At 42.7% G+C, this 20764-nt stretch overlaps 2 protein-coding genes across 4 annotated transcripts; one reads left to right on the forward strand and one right to left on the reverse strand.

Moving 5' to 3' along the window:
• Positions 1-6855, reverse strand: LOC115106444 (putative protein PTGES3L). 2 transcript variants are annotated; one of them, XM_029629202.2, is made up of 8 exons: positions 6778-6855; positions 2389-2698; positions 2030-2143; positions 1718-1772; positions 1444-1545; positions 1046-1135; positions 892-954; positions 1-747 (listed from the first exon to the last, which is right to left on the reverse strand). In XM_029629202.2, the coding sequence occupies exons 2-8, from the start codon at positions 2427-2429 to the stop codon at positions 739-741; spliced, it is 474 nt and encodes a 157-aa protein (XP_029485062.1). In that variant the 5' UTR covers positions 2430-2698; positions 6778-6855; the 3' UTR covers positions 1-738. The 2 variants fall into 2 exon arrangements, with proteins under 2 accessions (XP_029485062.1, XP_029485061.1); XM_029629201.2 differs by having other exon boundaries at positions 1706-1772; positions 6778-6848.
• On the forward strand, positions 6188-20617 carry aarsd1 (alanyl-tRNA synthetase domain containing 1). Of its 2 annotated transcripts, none has more exons than XM_065007934.1 (13): positions 6188-6379; positions 9093-9221; positions 9336-9495; positions 9663-9720; positions 9847-10003; positions 16777-16893; positions 17101-17231; positions 17366-17432; positions 17519-17610; positions 17956-18010; positions 18181-18275; positions 18457-18671; positions 18938-20617. In XM_065007934.1, exons 1-12 carry the CDS (start codon positions 6341-6343, stop codon positions 18581-18583), a joined length of 1227 nt encoding a protein of 408 aa, XP_064864006.1. In that variant the 5' UTR covers positions 6188-6340; the 3' UTR covers positions 18584-18671; positions 18938-20617. The 2 variants fall into 2 exon arrangements, with proteins under 2 accessions (XP_064864006.1, XP_029485060.1); XM_029629200.2 differs by having other exon boundaries at positions 18457-18638.
• Positions 20618-20764: the final 147 nt, after the last annotated feature.

Raw genomic sequence — 20764 nt, forward strand, 5'->3', positions numbered from 1 at the left:
TGAGGTGTATACTTTTATTTCAAAGTAGATTTGTTTAAGACTACCCAGAAATACTCTGTGTGACCCTGATTTAGCCCACTGCAGTAAAAGGTCATCACTAAGCAATATTATAGAGTTGGCTTTAGCTAGCCCAGATAGGTTCCCAATCTCCCAACTAACTACCAAGAGGCCATTTCAGGCTATCAATCAAGTAGCTAGCTTGTCTAACTATCTGCATGCCTATAGGCATGCCTGCAGGAAAAGTTTGTAGACTATAAAAATAAGCAATAACTGTAAATGTACTGAATAAGACTCTCATTCCTTTCAATCTTTTACCCAGATTTTAGCTTAGATATGCAGGAAAAAGACATGTTTTTTTTTACAAATAATTAAGAAAAATGAATATGGCTCTAGATAGCAGGGAAAATCTATTTCAGATGTTTGAAATATGCACAATTCTCCAACATATGGCCACCACGCCCCAGCCATCCTGTTCTTTGTCTTTGTACCCCCTCAGATTTTGGGGTTGCATGATGCCCCTGCTTCAGTTGATTTAATAAATAACACATTCAATAAAACATGATAAATTACACAGAAAACAACACCAGTGAAAACACATTTAGCAATACACAGCATTCATTCACATCACATTCATAGCAAACCATCATCACAAAATACACAAAGTCCATCGACATGGCTTTGACGACTCAATCCACGTCCATCACGTCCAATGCAGAGAAAGGCTCTCTTCAGAAATGTTCAATCACTCTGTGAAAAGATTAAACTCATTTTATCAACTCGCTTTACTTGCTGACAAAGACAAGTGAGAGGTAGGCTAATAAATATGCCCCTAATAAGGACTGTTGGAAAATGCTTTTAGGTGAGTTGGAGGTATATTCTTGCTGTACTAACCAGATCATCAAGATCATCCATCGCAGGTGGCGCTCCTTTCTTGCTCCCTATATCCTGAATCATCTGAAATGGAAAACCATGAATTAAAGTCACACTCCGTAAGATGTGCAAACCTTCAAACAGACATAAGCCTATTTGGCAGAGTTACACTTACTTCCACATATTGTTCGTACTCCGCCATTCCCTCATCCTCTTCGTTCGCCCAGTCTCTCCAGTTTTCGAAGTCTACAGCCATCCAATTTGGCTACAAGGGACATAATAATGATGGAAGAGAGGGAACATGTTGATAGACATTCTTTCTGGTAGAAGATAGACTCTGTAATATGACGGCTTCATAGCATCGCATGGTGACTTTCTGTTTTCAGAAGTCAGCAATAAAATCATTTGAATCAGCCAAGACAAGCATGCCCCAAGGGAGGGCACAAATTGTCTTTGTCGCCCCACTGTTAATGATGATGTCATATTGCTGAGTCTACCTTCAACACATGAAGCATTTGTCCACCCTTACATTGCTCTTAACTATTCTCAGCGGAAGACCAAATGTTCCAGTACCTTGAGATTGGCATCTTTCTGAAGGCGAGGCCATGCTACATTTTCTTTAACCTTCCTGATCAAGATGTGGATACTGCGATCATAGATTTTCACTTGAGAGTCCTGTTAGAGAAATACACAGTGATGTACTACAGTATCCATAATGCTCTGTAACTTATATCTGGTTTTTAATACATTACAGTGCTGAATACTGAAGCATAGTGTTTTCTATGTTAGTTGTGAGGAGCAAATTAACTTTGATATGAGAAAAAAAAGTCCTTACGAATTTCATTACTTTGTCGTAGAAGTAAATGTGATTGTACATGTTGTTGTCATCAACGTCTTTGCAACTGTCATAGACACAAATCCACAGAGACATACAATGTCATTAAACGTAGGCTATAACGCAACACTTTACAATAATAACATATACTATTTATAAGAGCAATGTACAAGTCATTATAGAGTGATAACACAAGCCTGTTTGTGAAATCACATGCACATTCACACACACACACACACACACACACACACAATTTATACACTATTTAGACTAACATAACTTGCTAGATCACACACTTTAGGTTTACAAATTGATCAAACTCACCTTAAAACTATATAGGTATCCTGAATATCAACCTCAACATCCTTGGGGTTTTGCACCATGAAGTTGATGGCCACATATTTCTTCTTGTCATACCATAGAGTCTGTGCTCCTTGACTATCGATAAAAACAAACAAATCATCATTAAAATATTGTTATATATTTTAACAGACTAATCACTAAATACCATTTTATTATAATGTAACAAAATGTATTTTCATTTGCATTATAAGCCCAATTTACAAGGGATCTACCGACTGACTAAAAGCACATGGGGTAAGAGACCTGGAAACGTCATTTTACAGCGCTAGTGTATAAACCTAGTCTGTCAAATTAGAATACTGCTTCTTAGCCATACATACCACTCCTCTGGTCTGGGAAGGTTTTTTGGTAACATGGCCATCTTGTTGGTACTTTGTTGATTCTAGGGAGATAATATGCTCCTGGACGTTTATGGTTCTTTTGAAGTTGACTGAGAAAAGAAAGCAAGTAGCCTACTCAGAATAGTTAGCAGTCTATCTACTAGGACCTGCACTATTTTTAGATCAGCTGGTATCAGCTGCTAAGGGTACATATCCCCTCCCCCTCCACTTCCCTATCTCTACAGGCTGTAGTGGAACTCTCTGGAAAGAAGGGCCATTTTCAGTTTTCACTCCAGGACCACCACACCTTCTGTGAACTCAAGAAGATGGGGGAGGAAAATGAAAAGCTTGCCAGAAGACAGACAGAAACTGATAGCTGCCTCATTTGCCATTTTTAAATAGGGTTGAAGAACTTATTGTCAATATGCTTATTATTGGTCAGAATTGGAATACAAATAGACTCAAAGTTGTGGAAGAAAGTCACACAACAGTCACACACCAGATGCCTACAAAATGTGGGACATTGCTACATATTACTATTATTTCAATAGCTAAAGTGGATGAAAATAGTATTACCTGGATACTTGTAATTTCATTGCATTTCCATAAGTTGTCTCAATAAATGCAAGAACCCATTTTTGAGGGAAAAGTATTTTGGCAGTTTTTATTTTGAATGCAGAAGCTGAAAATCGGAAATACTACAGTTGCTAACTTAGTTGGTCATGGCTAGAAGGGATCCAGCTTTTGTCAAATTAACACCAGAATTAACTTTTTGTCGCAGGTTAGTAGAACTTAAGCAGCAGGTTAGGAGCATTAATGTAGCAGGTTAGGATAATTAGGTTAAGGTTAGGAAAAGGGTTAGGGTTATCTAAAATGCAACAATTTATGTTAATGTCATGGAAATTACCATCAGGGACACCTGAAGTCAATATTAAATGAATCATTCTTTATTATCAGCAAGCTGGAGAGGTTCCAACAAACTTAATGCACCATAGTACACGTCAGTCTGGAGCTCTCCCGGGGCAGTCCTGTTAGTTCTCTTACATACTGCTTTCACAGACAAGTTATATTTGCATGATTTAGCTTATTCATTATTCATAATGAATTCATAATTAGCGTTTGGTTCCTGCATGTGACTGGCACCGTCTCCTATCTTAACTTATAGAACATATTCTGGGCGTTCTGCCAAAAGGTCTGAGGAGGGGGTCATGATCATCTCTACCCAGGAATCAATGATTGTATGAGACAAGATGTACAATTCAAGGCTTTCTCTTCAGACATTTTCCATCACATTAATTTGACAACCTAGCTAGTTACTGGAGTGCGTTCATTTCGCTTGAACGTTTGCTATGTTGTGAAACGGCTTGAAATTGAACGTCATGTTTCCCCAAAATGTCCTTGTACATTCTTTCGAACAGACTTTGAGGCATGTCTGCTCTGTTCGGTGGGTGTGCGAGGGTGTGGCTTGAAGCAATGACTGATTTATTTAAAGCGCAGAGGTGCATTTTGAAGCCACAACCCAACCCCTCTCAGTTTTTTAAATGGTTGTTCAGTACAGCACCGTTGCCGTTCAATTGAACGTTCTATTAAATGTTTATGTACTGCACGCAGGCCTGTTTCTTTGCTGCCAAAAGAACGAGAAGGGGGTAGCTGCATCCCAATATGGCAACTGGAGTATGGGCAAGTGGGTGTGTCGAAAGGAAAGTGGTGGGCTTGCGAGAAGGGTGCAACTGCGACCCGCAATTCGGGGCGTTCTTGCATGTGGGCATTCCTGCATCTGCAGCAACCTCTCTTCATACTTATTTTGGTAAATGTATAAGATAGGACAAGCGGGAAGCGGGGACGGTCCAGTACAGTAGGGGACGTTAATGGGCGGGACCACAACGGTAGCTAGCCATACACCGTTAGACTGTGGCCTGTCGGAAACTGTTTTCTGTTAATGATGCTAAGGGCAGGTAGCAGTGAAGACCACTGTGTGCTAAATTAGCCAGCTAGTCCTAAAGAGGACTCCGGTACACAGCAGACAGGAGCGACACTGTGTGCTAGCTAGCACATGGTGTCACTAACTATCAAGCTAGTGTAACCGGTGTGAAATGGCTAGCTTAGTTAGCTGGGTGCGCGCTTATAGAGTGTCAATCAGTGATGTCACTCGCTCTGAGACCTTGAAGTAGTTGTTTCCCTTGCTGTGCAGCTTTTGTGGAGTGATGAGTCACGATGCTTCAAGGGTGACTGTTGTCTATGTGTGCAGAGGAACCCTGGTTTGAGCTAGGTAGGGGTGGGGAGAGGGACGGAAGCTATACTGTTACACTAACAAGTACACAGTGTGGTCCCAGCCTCCCGCCTGCTGTGCTAGCCTGTCGGCAATGGTTTTCTCCGGTATGCAGCAGGCGGGAGCAACCCCGTGTGCTAGCTAACTAACTAGCACACAGTGGCACTAACTAGCAAGCTAGATAGTTAGCTACCTAGCATGAGTGAGGTGTGGGCGACCGTAGTCCTTCGTTCACACCTTTCATTCACTTTTTACCTGCAGTTATTCTAATAACGGTGAGGGCAGGCAGGAGTGAAGGACACCGTCTATCTGTCACTCCTGCTAGCTAGTAAGGAGGTATTCTGTAGGCAGGGGCGAAAAAAATCAAATACTTTTATTTCCCTTTTGACCCACATTCCAAAGTGTCACACAAGCATGATGTGGTGCTCGAGGGGAGGGGGTGTTCATAAGATACCTACTGGGATGCTGGAGGGAGGAAGGCCCCGAATTGCAGGCTGCAAGTTGTGTACTATTGGGGCTTGCGGAAAGCAGTGGATGTCGAAAGCACTGCTGGTTAGACGGTTTTGATTGAGCTGTGTTTTTTTTCTTCAGTTTCTTACCAAGCAACTACCTCATGCTAACTTCCCGCGAGAGGTTGGACTTTTGTTTTTGTAATTGTACATTTACAGTTGTAAAACTGACGGTTGTTTATTTTTTATTAAAATGATTGGTAATGAGTGTACTGTTGCTTCATGAGTTGTATGTGCGTGTTTACTGTGACTGTCACCCTGATATTGTTTACAACTGTCGCATTTTCCCTAAGCCATTCTCCTAACTTGCCACGTTAATTATCCTAACCTTCTACATGAATTATCCTTACCTGCCACGTTATTTCTCATAAACTGCTATGTAAACATTAAACTGACCCGCGGTGCACCTGGCTTTGGCCGGGCCAACCAATAACAGAGCGCTGATGTTACACCCGTCGCTGTTCATCCATCCACGAATGTTTTTTAAACCCATCGCTGGTGAGCCACCCACTTATTTTGCAATGCCTATTTTCAGACACATCGATACAATACCAGTGCACTGGTCGCAGATTTATCGTCTCGTGGTGTATCTCAATCAGCGACGAAAAACGATATTGAATGACAAAAAATCTACCCAATTAGCTGATCCACTCCTTTCAACACACCCACTCACTGATACTAGAGACACATTTGAGGAGATGGGGAAACTCAATTGAGATCGTATTAACGCCCATTGTGTACGTTGACTATGCGTCGTCAAAGGGCCTCACGGTGCATTCTGGTATATTGAGACAAGGAGAGCTCTCCTTCAAGGAGTGAATGGGCGCTAGCTCAAAAAAAAACAACATTCGCATAAACTATCTTTTTACAAATTACAAGTCTCACTATTTTCCGAGATGCAAGTTGACTCATTTATCTGTAACACCAAATAGCAACCGCGTGACGCAGCATGACAACGTGAACGCTTTTTGTGGACATTGCTGTGTGGGGCCTTATAAGGTCCTCCATTGATTGCCTACAGGGATTCCTATCTCTTCCTTTCTCTAATATCCCTGCACATACTCCAGTCGGGTCGCCATATTGGGCTGCACCGTTCAACTTGTGATTTCATTAAGTTCTGGCTAGTGAGCTTCTGCATAGTGTACCGTGGATTTATTACATTATATTTATTTCAATGGCGTTTCAGTGTCAAAGGGACTGTTACATGCAAGAGGTATGAGGGAGAGAGAGTAACATTTGTGCTTTTTTTAAAGAGCAGGTACAATCGGGAGCTTGCTACTGTTAGCTGGTTACAGCTAGCTAGTTAACGTTCCTACAGTAACTTGTAATCTCTGTGTGTGTAGCCTACTTTAGTTAGGTAACGTTAGTAGTTGACAGGCAGAGTGAAATATTGTTTACACTATATATAGTCTTCCAATGCCATTAAGAAATGTCAGTCAAAAAGCACGTTAGTCACACAATAATGGGGGACCGCTGCCGGTTTACGGGCTCCTAACCAACTCTGCTATTTGTTTTTTTCGCATTGTTTGACTAATTTTGTACGTAATGTGGCTGTTTACCGTCTCTTATGACAGAAAAGAGCCTCTGGACATCAGCACATCGATTACTCACCAGGAACTGGACGAATATTTGTTTTCTTTAATGAGTCGCGAAGGATATACTGATTTGTCGAGACAAGGCCAAAATCCCCATCAGTTTGAAGAAAAGGCGGGGAGGAGTGCGGGGTGCCTTGTAAAAATGCCCCCAACAAGTAGATAAACCACCACTACCCTCGTATTATTGGCCAACATGCAATCATTGGAAAACAAACTGTACGACCTACGATTTAAGACTGACCTACCAACGGACATTAATAACTGTATTATAAACTGGGTGGTTTGAGCCCTGATTGCTCATTGGCTGACAGCACTGCTAAGGGCTGTGTCCAGCACTCCACGTTGTGTCGTGCTTAAGAACATCCCTTTGCCATGGTATATTGGCCATATACCACCCCCTCGGGCCTTACTGCTTAAAAACCTTATGTTTCACCAACACTTGGCTAAACGACGACATGGATAATATAGAGCTGGCTTGTTTCTCTTGTGTTTCGGCAGGACCGAGCAGCTACTTCTGGTAAGACAAGGGGAGGGGTGTGTGTCTATTTGTCAATAACTGCTGGTGCGTGATGTCCAATATTAAAGAAGTCTCGAGGTTTTGCTCGCCTGAGGTAGAATACCTCATGATAAGCTGTAGACCACACTATCTACCAAGAGAGTTCTCATCTACTCAGGCTCCCGAGTGGCACAGTGGTCTAAGGCACTGCTTCTCAGCGCCAGAGGTGGCACTACAGACCCAGGTTCGATTCAAGGCTGTATCATAACCGGCCGTGATTGGAAGTCCCATAGGGTGGCACACAAGACCTTTTAAACATGTCAACATTCACAAAGCCGCAGGGCCAGACGAATTACCAGGACATAGACCCACTCCAATTCGCACACCGCCCCAACAGAGCCACAGATGACACAATCTCAATTGCGCTCCACACTGCCCTTCAGCGTTCAACACCATGGTGCCCACCAAGTTCATCACTAAGCTAAGGACCCTGGGACTAACACTGGGGCCCCTCTGGTGCGTGCTTAGTCCCTTCCTGTACTCCTTGTTCACCCACAGCTGTGTGGCCAAGCACGACTCCAACTTCATTGAGTTTGCTGATGACACAACAGTCGTAGGCCTGATCATCGACAATGATGAGACAGCCTATAGGGAGGTGGTCAGAGACCTGGCAGTGTGGTGCCAGGACAACAACCTCTCTCTTAATGTGAGCAAGACAAAGGAGCTCATCGTGGAATACAGGAAAAGGAGGGCCGAACAGGCCCCCATTAACATCGACAGGACTGAAGTGGAGCGGGTTGAGAGTTCCAAGTTCCTTGGTGTCAACATCGCCAACAAACTATCATGGTCCAAACACACCAAGACAGTTGTGAAGAGGGCACGACAACACATTTTCCCCCTCAGGAGACTGAAAAGATTTGGCATGTGTCCCAGCTTGGCATCTGACTGCAAGGCGCTACAGAGGGTCGTGCGTATGGCCCAGTACATCACTGGGGCCAAGCTTCCTGATATCCATGACCTATGTACTTGGTGGTGTCAGAGGAAGGCCCAAAAAATGGCCAAAGACTCCAGTCACCCAAGTCATAGACTGTTCTCTCTGCTACCGCATGGCAAGTGGTGCCGGAGCGCTAAGTCTAGGAACAAAAGGCTCCTTAACAGCTTCTGCCCCCAAGCCATAAGACTGCTAAACAACTGAAGGGTCACCCGGACTATTTACACTGCCGCTACTTGCTGTTTATTATCTATCCATAGTCACTTTACAAATGACCTCGACTAACCTGTACCCCCGCACATTCACTCGGTACCGGTGACCCCTGTATATAGGTTTGTTATTGTTATGTAAATATATTGTTACTTGTTTTGTTTTTTACTTTAGTTTATTTAGTAAATATTTTCTTAACTCTATTTCTTGAACTGCATTGTTGGTTAATTAAGGGCCTGTTAGTAAGCGTTTCACTGTAAGGTCGACACCTGTTGTTTTTGGCACGTGTGACTGATTTTGATTTGAAATCAAGCTAGCTAGCTGGCATAGACCAGATTTAACTGGCATGTGTCTGTTTGTTTATGATCCTAACGCAAGTTTTTCTGCTTCATGAAATTGAATGTAGTCCTGTTTTCAAGCCCGAACAGCCGCTGTTTCTTTCATAGCTCTCTTTTGATGTATGAAATAGCTACTACCAAAGATATCTGTGCTACCAAATATACTGGTAACAAGCTCCTTCTGTCTGTGTTTCCAAATGCCAGAGTCACTGACTGGGTACATTTTTCCTTGGCATAAATTAGGTGTTTTCAACTGACTGTCATCATAATGTTGCAAATTGTCTTTCTCTCTGCAGTTTGTCACCTCAGTGGTGGCTTGCTCACCTGGTGAAATGAAACAAGAAATCAATGGCAAGAAAGAAACCGTTAAAGGCTTCAATGTCAAGCTCCAAGACACCATATTGTTTCCTGAGGGAGGTGGTCAGGTAAGTACAGGAAAGTCCAAATGTTCACTGAACTACCCCTCTTTCTGGTGAGATAAGGATGGTGTGCTGTAAGTGGTAGGACACAGGCTTACAACTAGTATCTTCGATCACCAGCCAGATGACCACGGGCTGATTGGAGATGTGCCGGTGCTGCGGGTGACGAGGCAGGGAGCTGAGGCTGTGCACTTTGTGAGTTCAGCTCTAGAGGTGGGCCAGGAGGTGCAGCTGAAGGTGGACTGGGAGCGGAGGTTTGACCACATGCAGCAACACTCAGGTAAGAGCACAGACAGGATTTACCATATGTGCAGTGCAAAACTGTACAATTCAGCTTCTCAGAAACAATTACATGTATTTATGCAGTATGATTAAATGGTGCGTTCAGTATAGCCTACTTGAAGGTACAGTTGCATAAATCCTGACTTGTTTTTACTTGGTCCTTAGGGCAACATCTAATCACAGCTATTGCAGAATCCATGTTTGGGTACAAGACCACATCCTGGTAAACATGCATTGATTTCAGTGCCTGCACTTGTAGGCACTTGCTACATAATTTCATTTTTAACATGACTATTAATTGAAGTTAGCATTTTTGCATCAATCTTTCTCTTGAATTGGCATGTTCCAGGGAGTTGGGGCGTCAGCGCAGCACCATAGAGCTGGACACTCCCTCCATGAAGCCTGCCCAGATGGAGGCCCTCGAGGCAGCAGTCAATGAGAAGATACGTGCTCATGTTCCCGTCGCTGTTCAGGTCCTCTCCTTAGATGACCCTGCATTGGAACAGGTGGGCATCATTCATATTGAGAAAACACAAAAAAATGCACCAGAGAAAAGGTTGTCAGTATAATACAATACAGGCAGCTATTTCACTATGCACAATTTCTCCATATTTCACATCGATTTTGGGACTATACGTTTCTATCTGACATTTTGGTAAAAATGTGTTATTGCGTAGTTGCTCTATAGGTGGTCCTTTACATGGAGGTACACTATATATACAAAAGTATGTGGACACCCCTTCAAATGAGTGGATTCTTCTATTTCAGCTACACCCGTTGTTGACGTGTAAAAATAGAGCACACGGTCATGCAATTTCCATAGACAAAAATTGGCAGTAGACTGAAGAGCTCAGTGACTTTTAGCGTGGCACCGTCATAGGATTCCACCTTTCTAACAAGTCAGTTCCTCAAATTTCTGCCCAGCTAAAGCTGGCCCCTTAGTTTCCCTTGGGGAAATCTTAACACTACAGCATACAATGACATTCTAAACAATTATGTGCTTCCAACTTTGTGGCACAGATGGGGAAAGGTGGAATCCTAATGGCAATGCCCCCCCTAACGAGGTCCATACATAAATGGTTTGTCAAGATTGGCGTGGAAGAACTTGACTGGCCTGCACAGAGCCCTGACCTCAACCCCATTGAACACCTTTGGCATGAATTGGAATGCCGACTGCAATCCAGGCCTAATCGCCCAACATCAACATCACTACCCAACCTCACAAATGCTTTTGTGGCTTACTGGAAGCAAGTCCCCACAGCAATGTTTCAACATCTAGTGGAAAGCTTTCCCAGAAGAGTGGAGGCTGTTACTGCAGCAAAGGGGGACCAACTCAATATTAATGCCCATGATTTTGGAATGAGATGTTCGACGAGCAGGCGTCTACATACATTTGGTCATGTAGTGTATGTCAGATTTCTTGGGGGGAGGGGGAAATTACGATGAAAAAAACAGCAAAGTTCTATCTGCGCAAACACCTTTTAACTTGGTGCTATGAGGTTCTATCTGTTCCAATCACACAATGCTGGGTTGTCAATCAAAATAATGTATGTAAGGTGATATACTTATTGAATCATGAAAGACCAAGACATCACAAAACAGTTCTGAGATCTGGGACTTGAAAAATTATTATTATTTCAAAACTATACAGTGCATTCGGAAAGTATTCAGACCCCTTGACTTTTTCCACATTTTGTTACGTTACAGCCTTATTCTAAAATGGATTAAATCATTTTTTCCCCCTCATCAATCTACCCACAATACCCCATAATGACAAAGTGAAAACAGGTTTTTAGAAATGTTTGCAAATGTATTAAAAAGAAAAAACAGATACCTTATTTATATAAGTATTCAGACCCTTTGTTATAAGACTCTAAATTCAGCTCCGGTGCATCCTGTTTTCATTGAACATCCTTGATGTTTCTACAACTTGGATTCCACCTGTGGTAAATTTAATTGATTGGACATGATCTAGAAAGGCACACACCTGCCTATATAAGGGCCCACAGTTGACAGTGCATATCAAACCAGAGGGGAAAAAAATCCTAGACCACCTTTATTCCACACACAGAGATGCATACAAAGCTCTCCCCTGACCTCCATTTGGCAAATCTGACCATAATCCTATCCTTCTGATCCCTGCTTACAAGCAAAAACTGAAGCAGGAAGTACCAGTGACGCGCTCAATACGGAAGCAGTCAGATTACGTGGATGCTACACTACAGGATTGTTTTGCTAGCACAGACTGGAATATTTTCCGTGATTCATCCAATAGCATTGAGGAGTACACCACCTCAGTCATCGGCTTCATCAATAAGTGCATTGACGACGTCGTCCCCACAGTGACCGTACGTACATATCCCAACTACAAGCCATGGATTACAGGTAACATCTGCATCGAACTAATGGCTAGAGCTGCCACTTTCAAGGAGCGGGAGACTAATCCGGACGCTTATAAGAAATCCTGCTATGCCCTCAGACCCAACATCAAACAACCAAAGCGTCAATACAGGATTAATATTGAATCATACTACACCGGCTCTGACACTCGTCGAATGTGACAGGGTTTGAAAACGATTACGGACTACAAAGGGAAACCCAGCCGCGAGCTGCCCAGTGACGCGAGCCTACCAGATGAGCTAAATGCCTTTTATGCTCTCTTTGAGGCAAGCAACACTGAATCATGCATGAGAGCACCAGCTGTTCTGGATGTCTGTGTGATAATGCTCTCAGTAGCCGATGTGAACAAAAGCTTTTAAGTTCTCTGGGGTAGGCGGGACGCTTGCGTCCCACATGGCCAATAGCCAGGGAAAATGCAGAGTGCCAAATTCAATACATTTGTATAAAAATCTAACTTTCATTAAATTACACATGCAAGATAGCAAATTAAAGCTACACTCGTTGTGAATCCAGCCAACATGTCTGATTTCAAAAAGTATTTTCGGCGTAATAGCATCTTATGCTTATCTGATGATAGCACAACCGTAAACAATTAGAGAGTAGCATATTTCAACTCTGCTGGCGCAACACAAAACGCAGAAATAAAATATAAATCATGCCTTACCTTTGACTAGCTTCTTTTGTTGGTACTCCTATATGTCCCATAAACATCACAAATGGTCCTTTTGTTCGATTAATTCCGTCGATATATATCCAAATGTCTATTTATTTAGCGCGTTTGATCCAGAAAAACACTGCTTCCAACTTACGCAACGTCGCTACAAAATATCTCAAAAGTTACCTGTAAACTTCGCCAAAACATTTCAAACTACTTTTGTAATACAACTTTTTGTATTTCTAAACGTATATAATCGATCAAATTGAAGACGGGATGATCTGTGTTCAATACAGGAGCAAAACAAACTGACGCTACTTTTCTGGTTATGCGCCTTTATCAAAAGGTACACATGAAGTGACTCTCCTTCTGAGCTATGGTACTTCTTCATTACACAAAGAAAAAACCTCAACCAATTTCTACAAACTGGTGACATCCAGTGGAAGCGGTAGGAACTGCAGGAAAGTCGATTTAGAGTTCTGGATTCCCCATGAAAACCTATTGAAAAGACAGTGACCTCAAAACAAACAAAAAATCTGAATGGTCTGTCCTCGGGGTTTCGCCTGCTAAATAAGTTATGTTATACTCACAGACATGATTCAAACAGTTTTAGAAACTTCAGTGTTTTCTATCCAATACTACTAATAATATGCAAATATTAGGATCTGGGACAGAGGAGGCAGTTCAGTTTGGGCATGCTATTCATCCAAAAGTGAAAATGCTGCCCCCTACCCCAAACAGGTTAAACAGGTCAACATTCACAAAGCCTAGGGGCCAGACGGATTACCAGGACGTGTACTCAAAACATGCGCGGACCAACTGGCAAGTGTCTACACTGACATCTTCAACCTCTCCCTGACCGAGTCTGTAATACCTACATGTTTCAATCAGACCACCATAGTCCCTGTGCCCAAGGAATCGAAGGTTACCTGCCTAAATGATTACCGCCCCGTAGCACTCACGTCGGTAGCCATGAAGTCCTTTGAAAGGCTGGTCATGGCTCACATCAACCCCATCCTCCCAGACACCCTAGACCCACTCCAGTTTGCATTCCGCCCCAACAGATCCACAGATGATGCAATCTCAGTCACGCTCCACACTGCCCTTTCCCACTTGGACAAAAGGAACACCTATTTGAGAATGCTGTTCATTGACTACAGCTCAGCGTTCAACACCATAGTGCCCTCAAAGCTCACCACTAAGCTAAGGATCCTGGGACTAAACACCTCCCTCTGCAACTGGATCCTGGACATCATGATGGGCCGCCCCCAGGTGGTAAGAGTAGGCAACAAAACTTCTGCCACGCTGATCCTTAACACTGGGGCCCCTCAGGTGTGTACTTAGTCCCCTCCTGTAGTCCTTGTTCACCCATGACTGTGTGGCTAAGCACGACTCCAACTCCATTAAGTTTGCTGACGACACAACAGTGGTAGGCCTGATCACCGACAATGAGACAGCCTATAGGGAGGTGGTCAGAGATGACAACAACCTCTCCCTCAATGTGAGCAAGACATAGTAGCTCATCGTGGAATACAGGAATAGGAGGGACGAACAGGCCCCCATTTAACATCGACAGGACTGAAGTGGAGAGGGTCGAGAGTTTCAAGTTACTTGTTGTCCACATCATCAACGAACTATCATGGTCCAACCATACCAAGACAGTTGTGAAGAGGGCACAACAAAACCCTTTCCTACTCAGGAGACTGAAAAGATTTGGCATGGGTCCCCAGATCCTCAAAAGGTTCATCAGCTGCACAGTCGAGCATCCTGACTGGTTGCATCACCGCCTGGTATGGCAACTACTCGGCATCTGACCGTAAGGCGCTACAGAGGGTTGTGTGTACGACCCAGTACATCACTGGAGCCAAGCTTCCTGACATCCAGGACCTATGTACTAGGCGGTGTCAGAGGAAGGCCCAAAAAATGGCCAAAGACTCCAGTCATCCAAGTCCTAGACTGTTCTCTCTGCTACCGCACGGCAAGTGGTACCGGAGCACCAAGTCTAGGACCAAAATGCTCCTCAACAACTTCTGCCCCCAAGCCATAAGGCCGCTGAAATATGAATCAAATCACCACTGAACAACTTGCATTAACCCCCCTTTTGTCCACTGCTGCTACTCGTTGTTTATTATCCATGCGTAGTCACTTCACCCCTACCTACATGTACAAATTACCTTAACTAACCTGTACCCCCGCTCACTGACTCTGTTCCGGTACCTCCTGTATGTAGTCTCGTTATTGTTATTATTTCACAATAAGCATTACACGATAAGGTTGTTGTATTCGGCACCTGTGATAAATAGTTTGATTTGATATCAGAGCAAAAACCAAGCAATGAGGTTGAAGGAATTGTCCGTGGAGCGCCAATACAGGATTGTGTTGCCACAGATCTGTGGAAGGGTACCAAAAAATGTTTGCAGCATTGAAGGTCTGCAAGAACAGTGGCCTCCATCATTCTTAAATGGAAGAGGTTTGGAATCACCAAGACTCTTCCTGGAGCTGGCCGCCCGGCCAAACTGAGTAATCGGGGGAGAAGGAGCTTGGTTAGTGAGGTGATCAAGAACCCGGTGGTCACTCTGACAGAGCTCCAGAGTTCCTCTGTGGAGATGGGAGAACCTTCCAGAAGGACAACCATTTCTGCAGCACTCCACCAATCAGGCCTTTTATGGTAGGGTTGCCAGACAGAAGCCACTCTTCAGTAAAAGGCACTTGACAGTCCGCTTGGAGTTTGCCAAAAGGCACCTAAAGGACTCTGACCATGAGAAACAAGATTCTCTGGTCTGAAACCAAGATTGAACTCTTGGGCCAGAATGCCAAACGTCACGTCTGGAGGAAACCTGGGACCATCCCTACGGTGAAGTGTGGTGGCAGCATCATGCTGAGGGGATGTTTTTCAGAGGCAGGGACTGGGAGACTAGTCAAGGGTGAGGGAAAGATGAACGGAGCAAAGTACAGCGAGATCCTTAATGAAAACCTGCTCCAGAGCGCTCAGGACCTCAGACTGGGGCGAAGGTTCACCTTCCAACAGGACAACGACCCTAAGCACACAGCCAAGATAATGCAGGAATGGCTTGCTGATCGAACATCTCTGGAGAGACTTGAAAATAGCTGTGCAGTGACGTTCCCCATTCAACCTGACTGAGCTTGGGGAGAAACTCCCCAAATAAATGTGTGCCTGTAGTGTCATACCCTGTAATCGCTGCCAAAGGTGCTTCAACAAAGTACTGAGTAAAGGGTCTGATTGTTTTTTCTTTGTCATTATGGTGTGGGGTGAGGGGGAAAACTATTTACTCCATTTTAGAATAAGACTAATGTAACAAAGTGGAAAGTCAAGGGGTCTGAATACTTTCTGAATGGACTGTAACTTTTGCAGATATAAACACGTAGTCCCAAGTCCTTGATTATTCATATCATAGGTTCTGGTCCTCTTTTTCTGTTACTTAGATTTTTTCCCACCACTTTTTGGGAAGAAGCTCTATGGTAAAAACAAATACTGGTGCATTAAACATGCTTAAGACCCTTGGGAGAGGCATTGCTGTTTTTGTCTTGTTCTATGTCAATATGAAAACCTACATGGAAGGGGTATTTCACAAAATGTAAAAAAACTTACAACATTTTATTGATAACTAGCGAGTATAGTTTACTTTTGGTGTCAGAGACCAGAAAATGATATATGTTTACTCATCCCGAGCTAAGCTTTAGCAATGTTGCAAGTTATCCGTTGGACATAGTGTATTTGTCATTTTCGGTAACTATCGCTTCAACAAATGTGTGATGAACATGAATTAATATATTTGATGTTTTTAGAAAGACAGAAAGGTATTCTCATTATTTAATCATTAAATGTCTAGTTTTTATTTAAATAATTTAAACATTCTGTGACCTTATGGTTGAACCCAGATTGACATTTGAGAGCCATAACGTTCTATCTGCGATTGCACCCCCCTAAAAATGTTTTTAGGATTTTTATAGTCTTTTTTTATTTTATTATTTTTATTTAAGGTAACGACCTTAATGTTTTATGAAAGAATTCACTACAAAACAGTTCTGGGATGTGAAAACTTCGCTGCTCAATATCTCAGAACTATGCTTTGCGCAGATAGAACCTTATTGTCCCAAGGTTTCCAGTCTTGCCAAAGCTGTGTTGACTTGTGACGTATTAACCCATGAGCTGTGTGGAATGACTACTGTATATTTTAACTCGTCGTGTTGTATATCTACTAGGTGAGGAGTCGCGGTCTCCCGGACGACGCAGCGGGGCCTATCCGGATCATCGACATTGAGGGCATTGACGTCAACATGTGCTGTGGGACCCACGTGTCCAACCTCAGTCACTTACAGGTGGAACCTCCAGACCATACACATCTCTCAAACACTGTCACCTTTACATTATGGGGTTATGTTTATGTCCTAACCACACCGCCTCCCCTCCTACTTTGCTGATAGGTTTACTATGTAGCTCACCTCTTGTATTTTTAATGTGGCTTAATATGGCTTTATGGATGTAACGCTCCTCTCACTTTTGACAGATTTGAATCTGTGTTTTAGGTCATAAAACTCCTGGGGACTGAGAAAGGAAAGAAGAACAAAACTAATCTGTTATTTCTAGTGGGAAACCGGGTCCTGAAGTATGCTGAGAAAAGCTACAGCACAGAACGCTCACTGGTATCCCTCCTCAAGTGAGTTCTGTGAGGCAATGCTGACTGTGGCAAGAACCTAATGTGCTATAAATGATATATAGTGATTTAAATAGATAGATAGATAGATGTTAAGAAATAAAGTCTCTAACACTTGATTGGACTGTGTTTGACAGAACGGGCCCAGATGATCATGTTGATACAGTGGACAAGATCCAGAAGACTGTTAAGGGTCTACAGAAAGTGAGCTATTGAAAACCTGTTGCTCTGAAATCCCCCTATTCTGCCTTCAATTTAATCATTAAACAAACTCTGTTTTCATTTGACAGAGTAACCTGGGCCTACTGAGAGACGTGGCTGTTCTAATAGCCCAGAACTTCAAGTCCAACCCAGAGAGGGGCAACTTCTTTACCTTACACAAGTGAGGGTCTCTCCACATAGAGTGCGGCAGGTAGCCTAGCAGTTAGAGCATTGGGCCAGTAACCGAATGTTCGCTGGTTCGAATTCCCGAGCCAACAAGGTGAAAAATCTGTCGATGTGAAAGGCACTTGACACTCATTTGCTTCAGGGTCGCTGTGCTTCTATGGCTGACTGCAATAACAACACATTTCACTGCACCTATCCAGTGTATGTAACAATAAAAACATCTTATTTTTCTTTACTTCTATTTTTTTGATTGACAGATGATATGACTTGGCTGATAGTCTGTCATTGACAATTTTCATCAGTTTATTCAAATATTCAAGATCCTTTTTTCTCTGTTTAGGAAGGAGGGTGACAACGAGTTCATGAGCATCATAGCCAATGAAATAGGCACTGAGGTAAGATTATTACTCTTTATGTTCCGTGTCTAATATGCTTTAGTGAAATGCATCTAAGGTTTACTGTAAGTAGTGTTGTACCATGATTCATGTACCATGAAATTAAGAGTAGTTGTGTTATGAATACCTAAAATACCATTATCCCTCTTTTTTTTTTTTTTGTCTCGTAGGAGACGTTGGTTTTCCTGACTGTTGGAGAGGAGAAAGGACCAGGGCTGTTCCTGCTGGCAGGACCCAGTGGGAAAGTGTCTGAACTGGGACCACGGTAAGAACTGATTGGGCTCGGCATTGATTGGCTCCTGTTCAGGAGCTCCGATGTTTTGAGTTTCGACTTGATGTAAAGTGGTCTCTTATTCTGCAGGATAAACTAAATAGTCAGTATTTCAGACTCAAACAAAGACTTTGTCTGAAATGTTTAACAACTTCGTGCTGTGTCTGTATTTCAGAGTGCTGGAGATGCTCCAGGGCAAAGGGGCTGGGAAGAACGGGCGCTTCCAGGGCAAAGTAAACAGCATGGCACGCCGAGGGGAGGTGGAGACCCTAATACAGGAACACTGCAAGAACGAGCAGTAATGGATGACTGGAAACTCAAGCACATGATGACCACAACTACATACAGACAACATAGGTGACCCACTGCAGTTCTCTGCCATCTTTCCTAGTAGGTTGACATTTATTCCGCTAGATAGGCCAGCTGCATAGTCAAAATAGGCTATATTGTTAAATTAATAAAAACAAAAATGAGCTTTTTTGGTCTTAATTTAAGGTTCGGGTTAGTGGTGTGGTTAGGTTTAAAATCAGATTTGATGACTTTGTGGCTGTGCTTTGCTAAGTAATGATACTTCTGACCTCGGTGTACAGTCTACATGGAGTGTACAAAACATTAAGAACACCTTCCTAATCAGTTGCCCCCCCCTTTGCCCTCAGACTAGCCTCTACAAGGTGTTGAAAGCGTTCCACAGAGATGCCTGCCCATGTTGACTCCAATGCTTCCCACAGTTGTCAAGTTGTCTGGATGTCCTTTGGGTGGTGGATGCACACAGGAAACTGTTGCTTGTGGAAAAAACCCAGCAGCATTGCAGTTCTTGACCCACTGAAGAGGCTCTGCATTGGGACCTACTACCATATCCCGTTCAAAGGCGCTTAAATAGTTTTGTCCTGTCAATTCATCCTCTGAATGGCACACTTACAGAATCCATGTCTCAAGGCTTAAAAATACTTCTTAAACATGTCTCCTGCTCTTCATCTACACTGATTGAAGTGGATTTAACAGGAGAAATCAATAAGGCTTTCACCTGAAAATGGCGCCGACAGATGGGGTTGCCGTGCTTCTAGCTCTAGGGCAACTTTGCAGTATTTTGTTTTTATGTGACAAGTAAAATTTGATTCGAATCACCTGGTCAGTCTGTCATGGGAAGAACATGTGTTCCTAATGTTTTGTACACTCGGTGTACATTGTTACTATATCGTATAAATGAATGAAAACAAAAATTGGCTAAATGGTCTTAATGTTAGGCAAGGGGTTAGGCATGAAGGTTAAAATAAAATGTTATGGCTTTGGCTGTGCCAGCTAGTGACCACTGCAGAGCTGCATCCACGACAAGATTAATTTCAGTAAAAGTCAACCTGTGCTTTGCTAAGTAATGATAATTCTGACCTCAGAGATGACCACAGTGTACAGTCTAAATCAAGGAGCTGTAAATATTATGAATAAGAATACTAGATATATTCATGAATACAAGTTATGGAAAATGTAAAAATTAACATGTTGGACTAAGGAAGCACACCCATGTAATTCATGATTAACATTGCATTAATTTTGAATGTTTGAAGTTATCCTTTTAAATTGTATTTGTTCTGTGCTTATCAGTCTTTTTTTGATTCTTTTGTATATTTCACCTTCAGTAAATTAAAGGAAAGTATATACATTTGGACAGTCATTTTCATTTGGTCTGCAGTTGCATAACCAAAAGAAGAACCGACCTTGTCAATTAACTTGCCAGTCAAATATTGATGGTTCGGCCAAGGCTGTCAGTTCTACGTATTTGCAGGGAGTGACGGCTGTGTGACGTGTGAACCTGTGTAATCAGTGAGCGTGAGGCCAAAGTCCAGGGTTCCATATACAGATGTAGGCTCTTCATTTGATCACCCTGTTGCAGGAATGCAAACTTATAGTGTATTTGAGCTTTACAAAGGCTTCTAAACCTTGTCATTTCCACTTTGAAATGTCAGAATTGATTTGTCCTAACAAAAAAAATGTATTTGTAAGTCGCTCTGGATAAGAGCGTCTGCTAAATGACTTAAATGTAAATGTATCAACCCCTACAAACGTATTTCACATTTCCTGTTGACAACTGGTTTGGCTCATATTGTTAGCTACTGATTTTGGGGTTTGAAAACCATGTCATGATTGTGCAGCAGGTAGCCTAGTGGTTAGTGCTGGGCCAGTAACCAAAAGATTGCTAGATCGAATCCCCGAGGTGACAAGGTAAAAATCTGTTATTCTGCCCCTGAATAAGGCAGTTAACCCACTCTTCCTAGGCTGTCATTGAAAACAACAATTTGTTCTTAACTGACTTGCCTAGTTAAATAAAAATGGTCATTTTACCACGGCTGCATTTTCTAAGTTTTTGTGGACTTGCTTATGGTTTATCAGTAATTTGTGTCATTAATGATAGGAAACAAACAATGTAGAATGTGTGTGAACCGATACCTAACAGTATGTTTAGTAGTGTTAGATAAATAGCACATGGT

Source organism: Oncorhynchus nerka, linkage group LG23 (assembly GCF_034236695.1).
Source record: "Oncorhynchus nerka isolate Pitt River linkage group LG23, Oner_Uvic_2.0, whole genome shotgun sequence".
In the NCBI taxonomy this organism is placed as follows: Eukaryota; Metazoa; Chordata; class Actinopteri; order Salmoniformes; family Salmonidae; genus Oncorhynchus; species Oncorhynchus nerka.

Bases quoted from the DNA above. Each gene is read 5' to 3' on its own strand.
- LOC115106444 (XM_029629201.2), bottom strand. From the start codon at position 2,429: ATGGCCATGTTACCAAAAAACCTTCCCAGACCAGAGGAGTG. The intron at 2,144-2,388 runs GTATGTATGGCT...TTTTATCGATAG, and splicing joins CTTCCCAGACCAGAGGAGTG to TCAAGGAGCACAGACTCTAT. The intron at 1,546-1,705 runs GTAAGGACTTTT...TTTCTCTAACAG, and splicing joins ACGACAAAGTAATGAAATTC to GACTCTCAAGTGAAAATCTA.
- aarsd1 (XM_065007934.1), top strand. From the start codon at position 6,341: ATGGCGTTTCAGTGTCAAAGGGACTGTTACATGCAAGAG. The intron at 10,004-16,776 runs GTGGGCATCATT...TATATCTACTAG, and splicing joins ATGACCCTGCATTGGAACAG to GTGAGGAGTCGCGGTCTCCC. The intron at 16,894-17,100 runs GTGGAACCTCCA...TCTGTGTTTTAG, and splicing joins CCAACCTCAGTCACTTACAG to GTCATAAAACTCCTGGGGAC.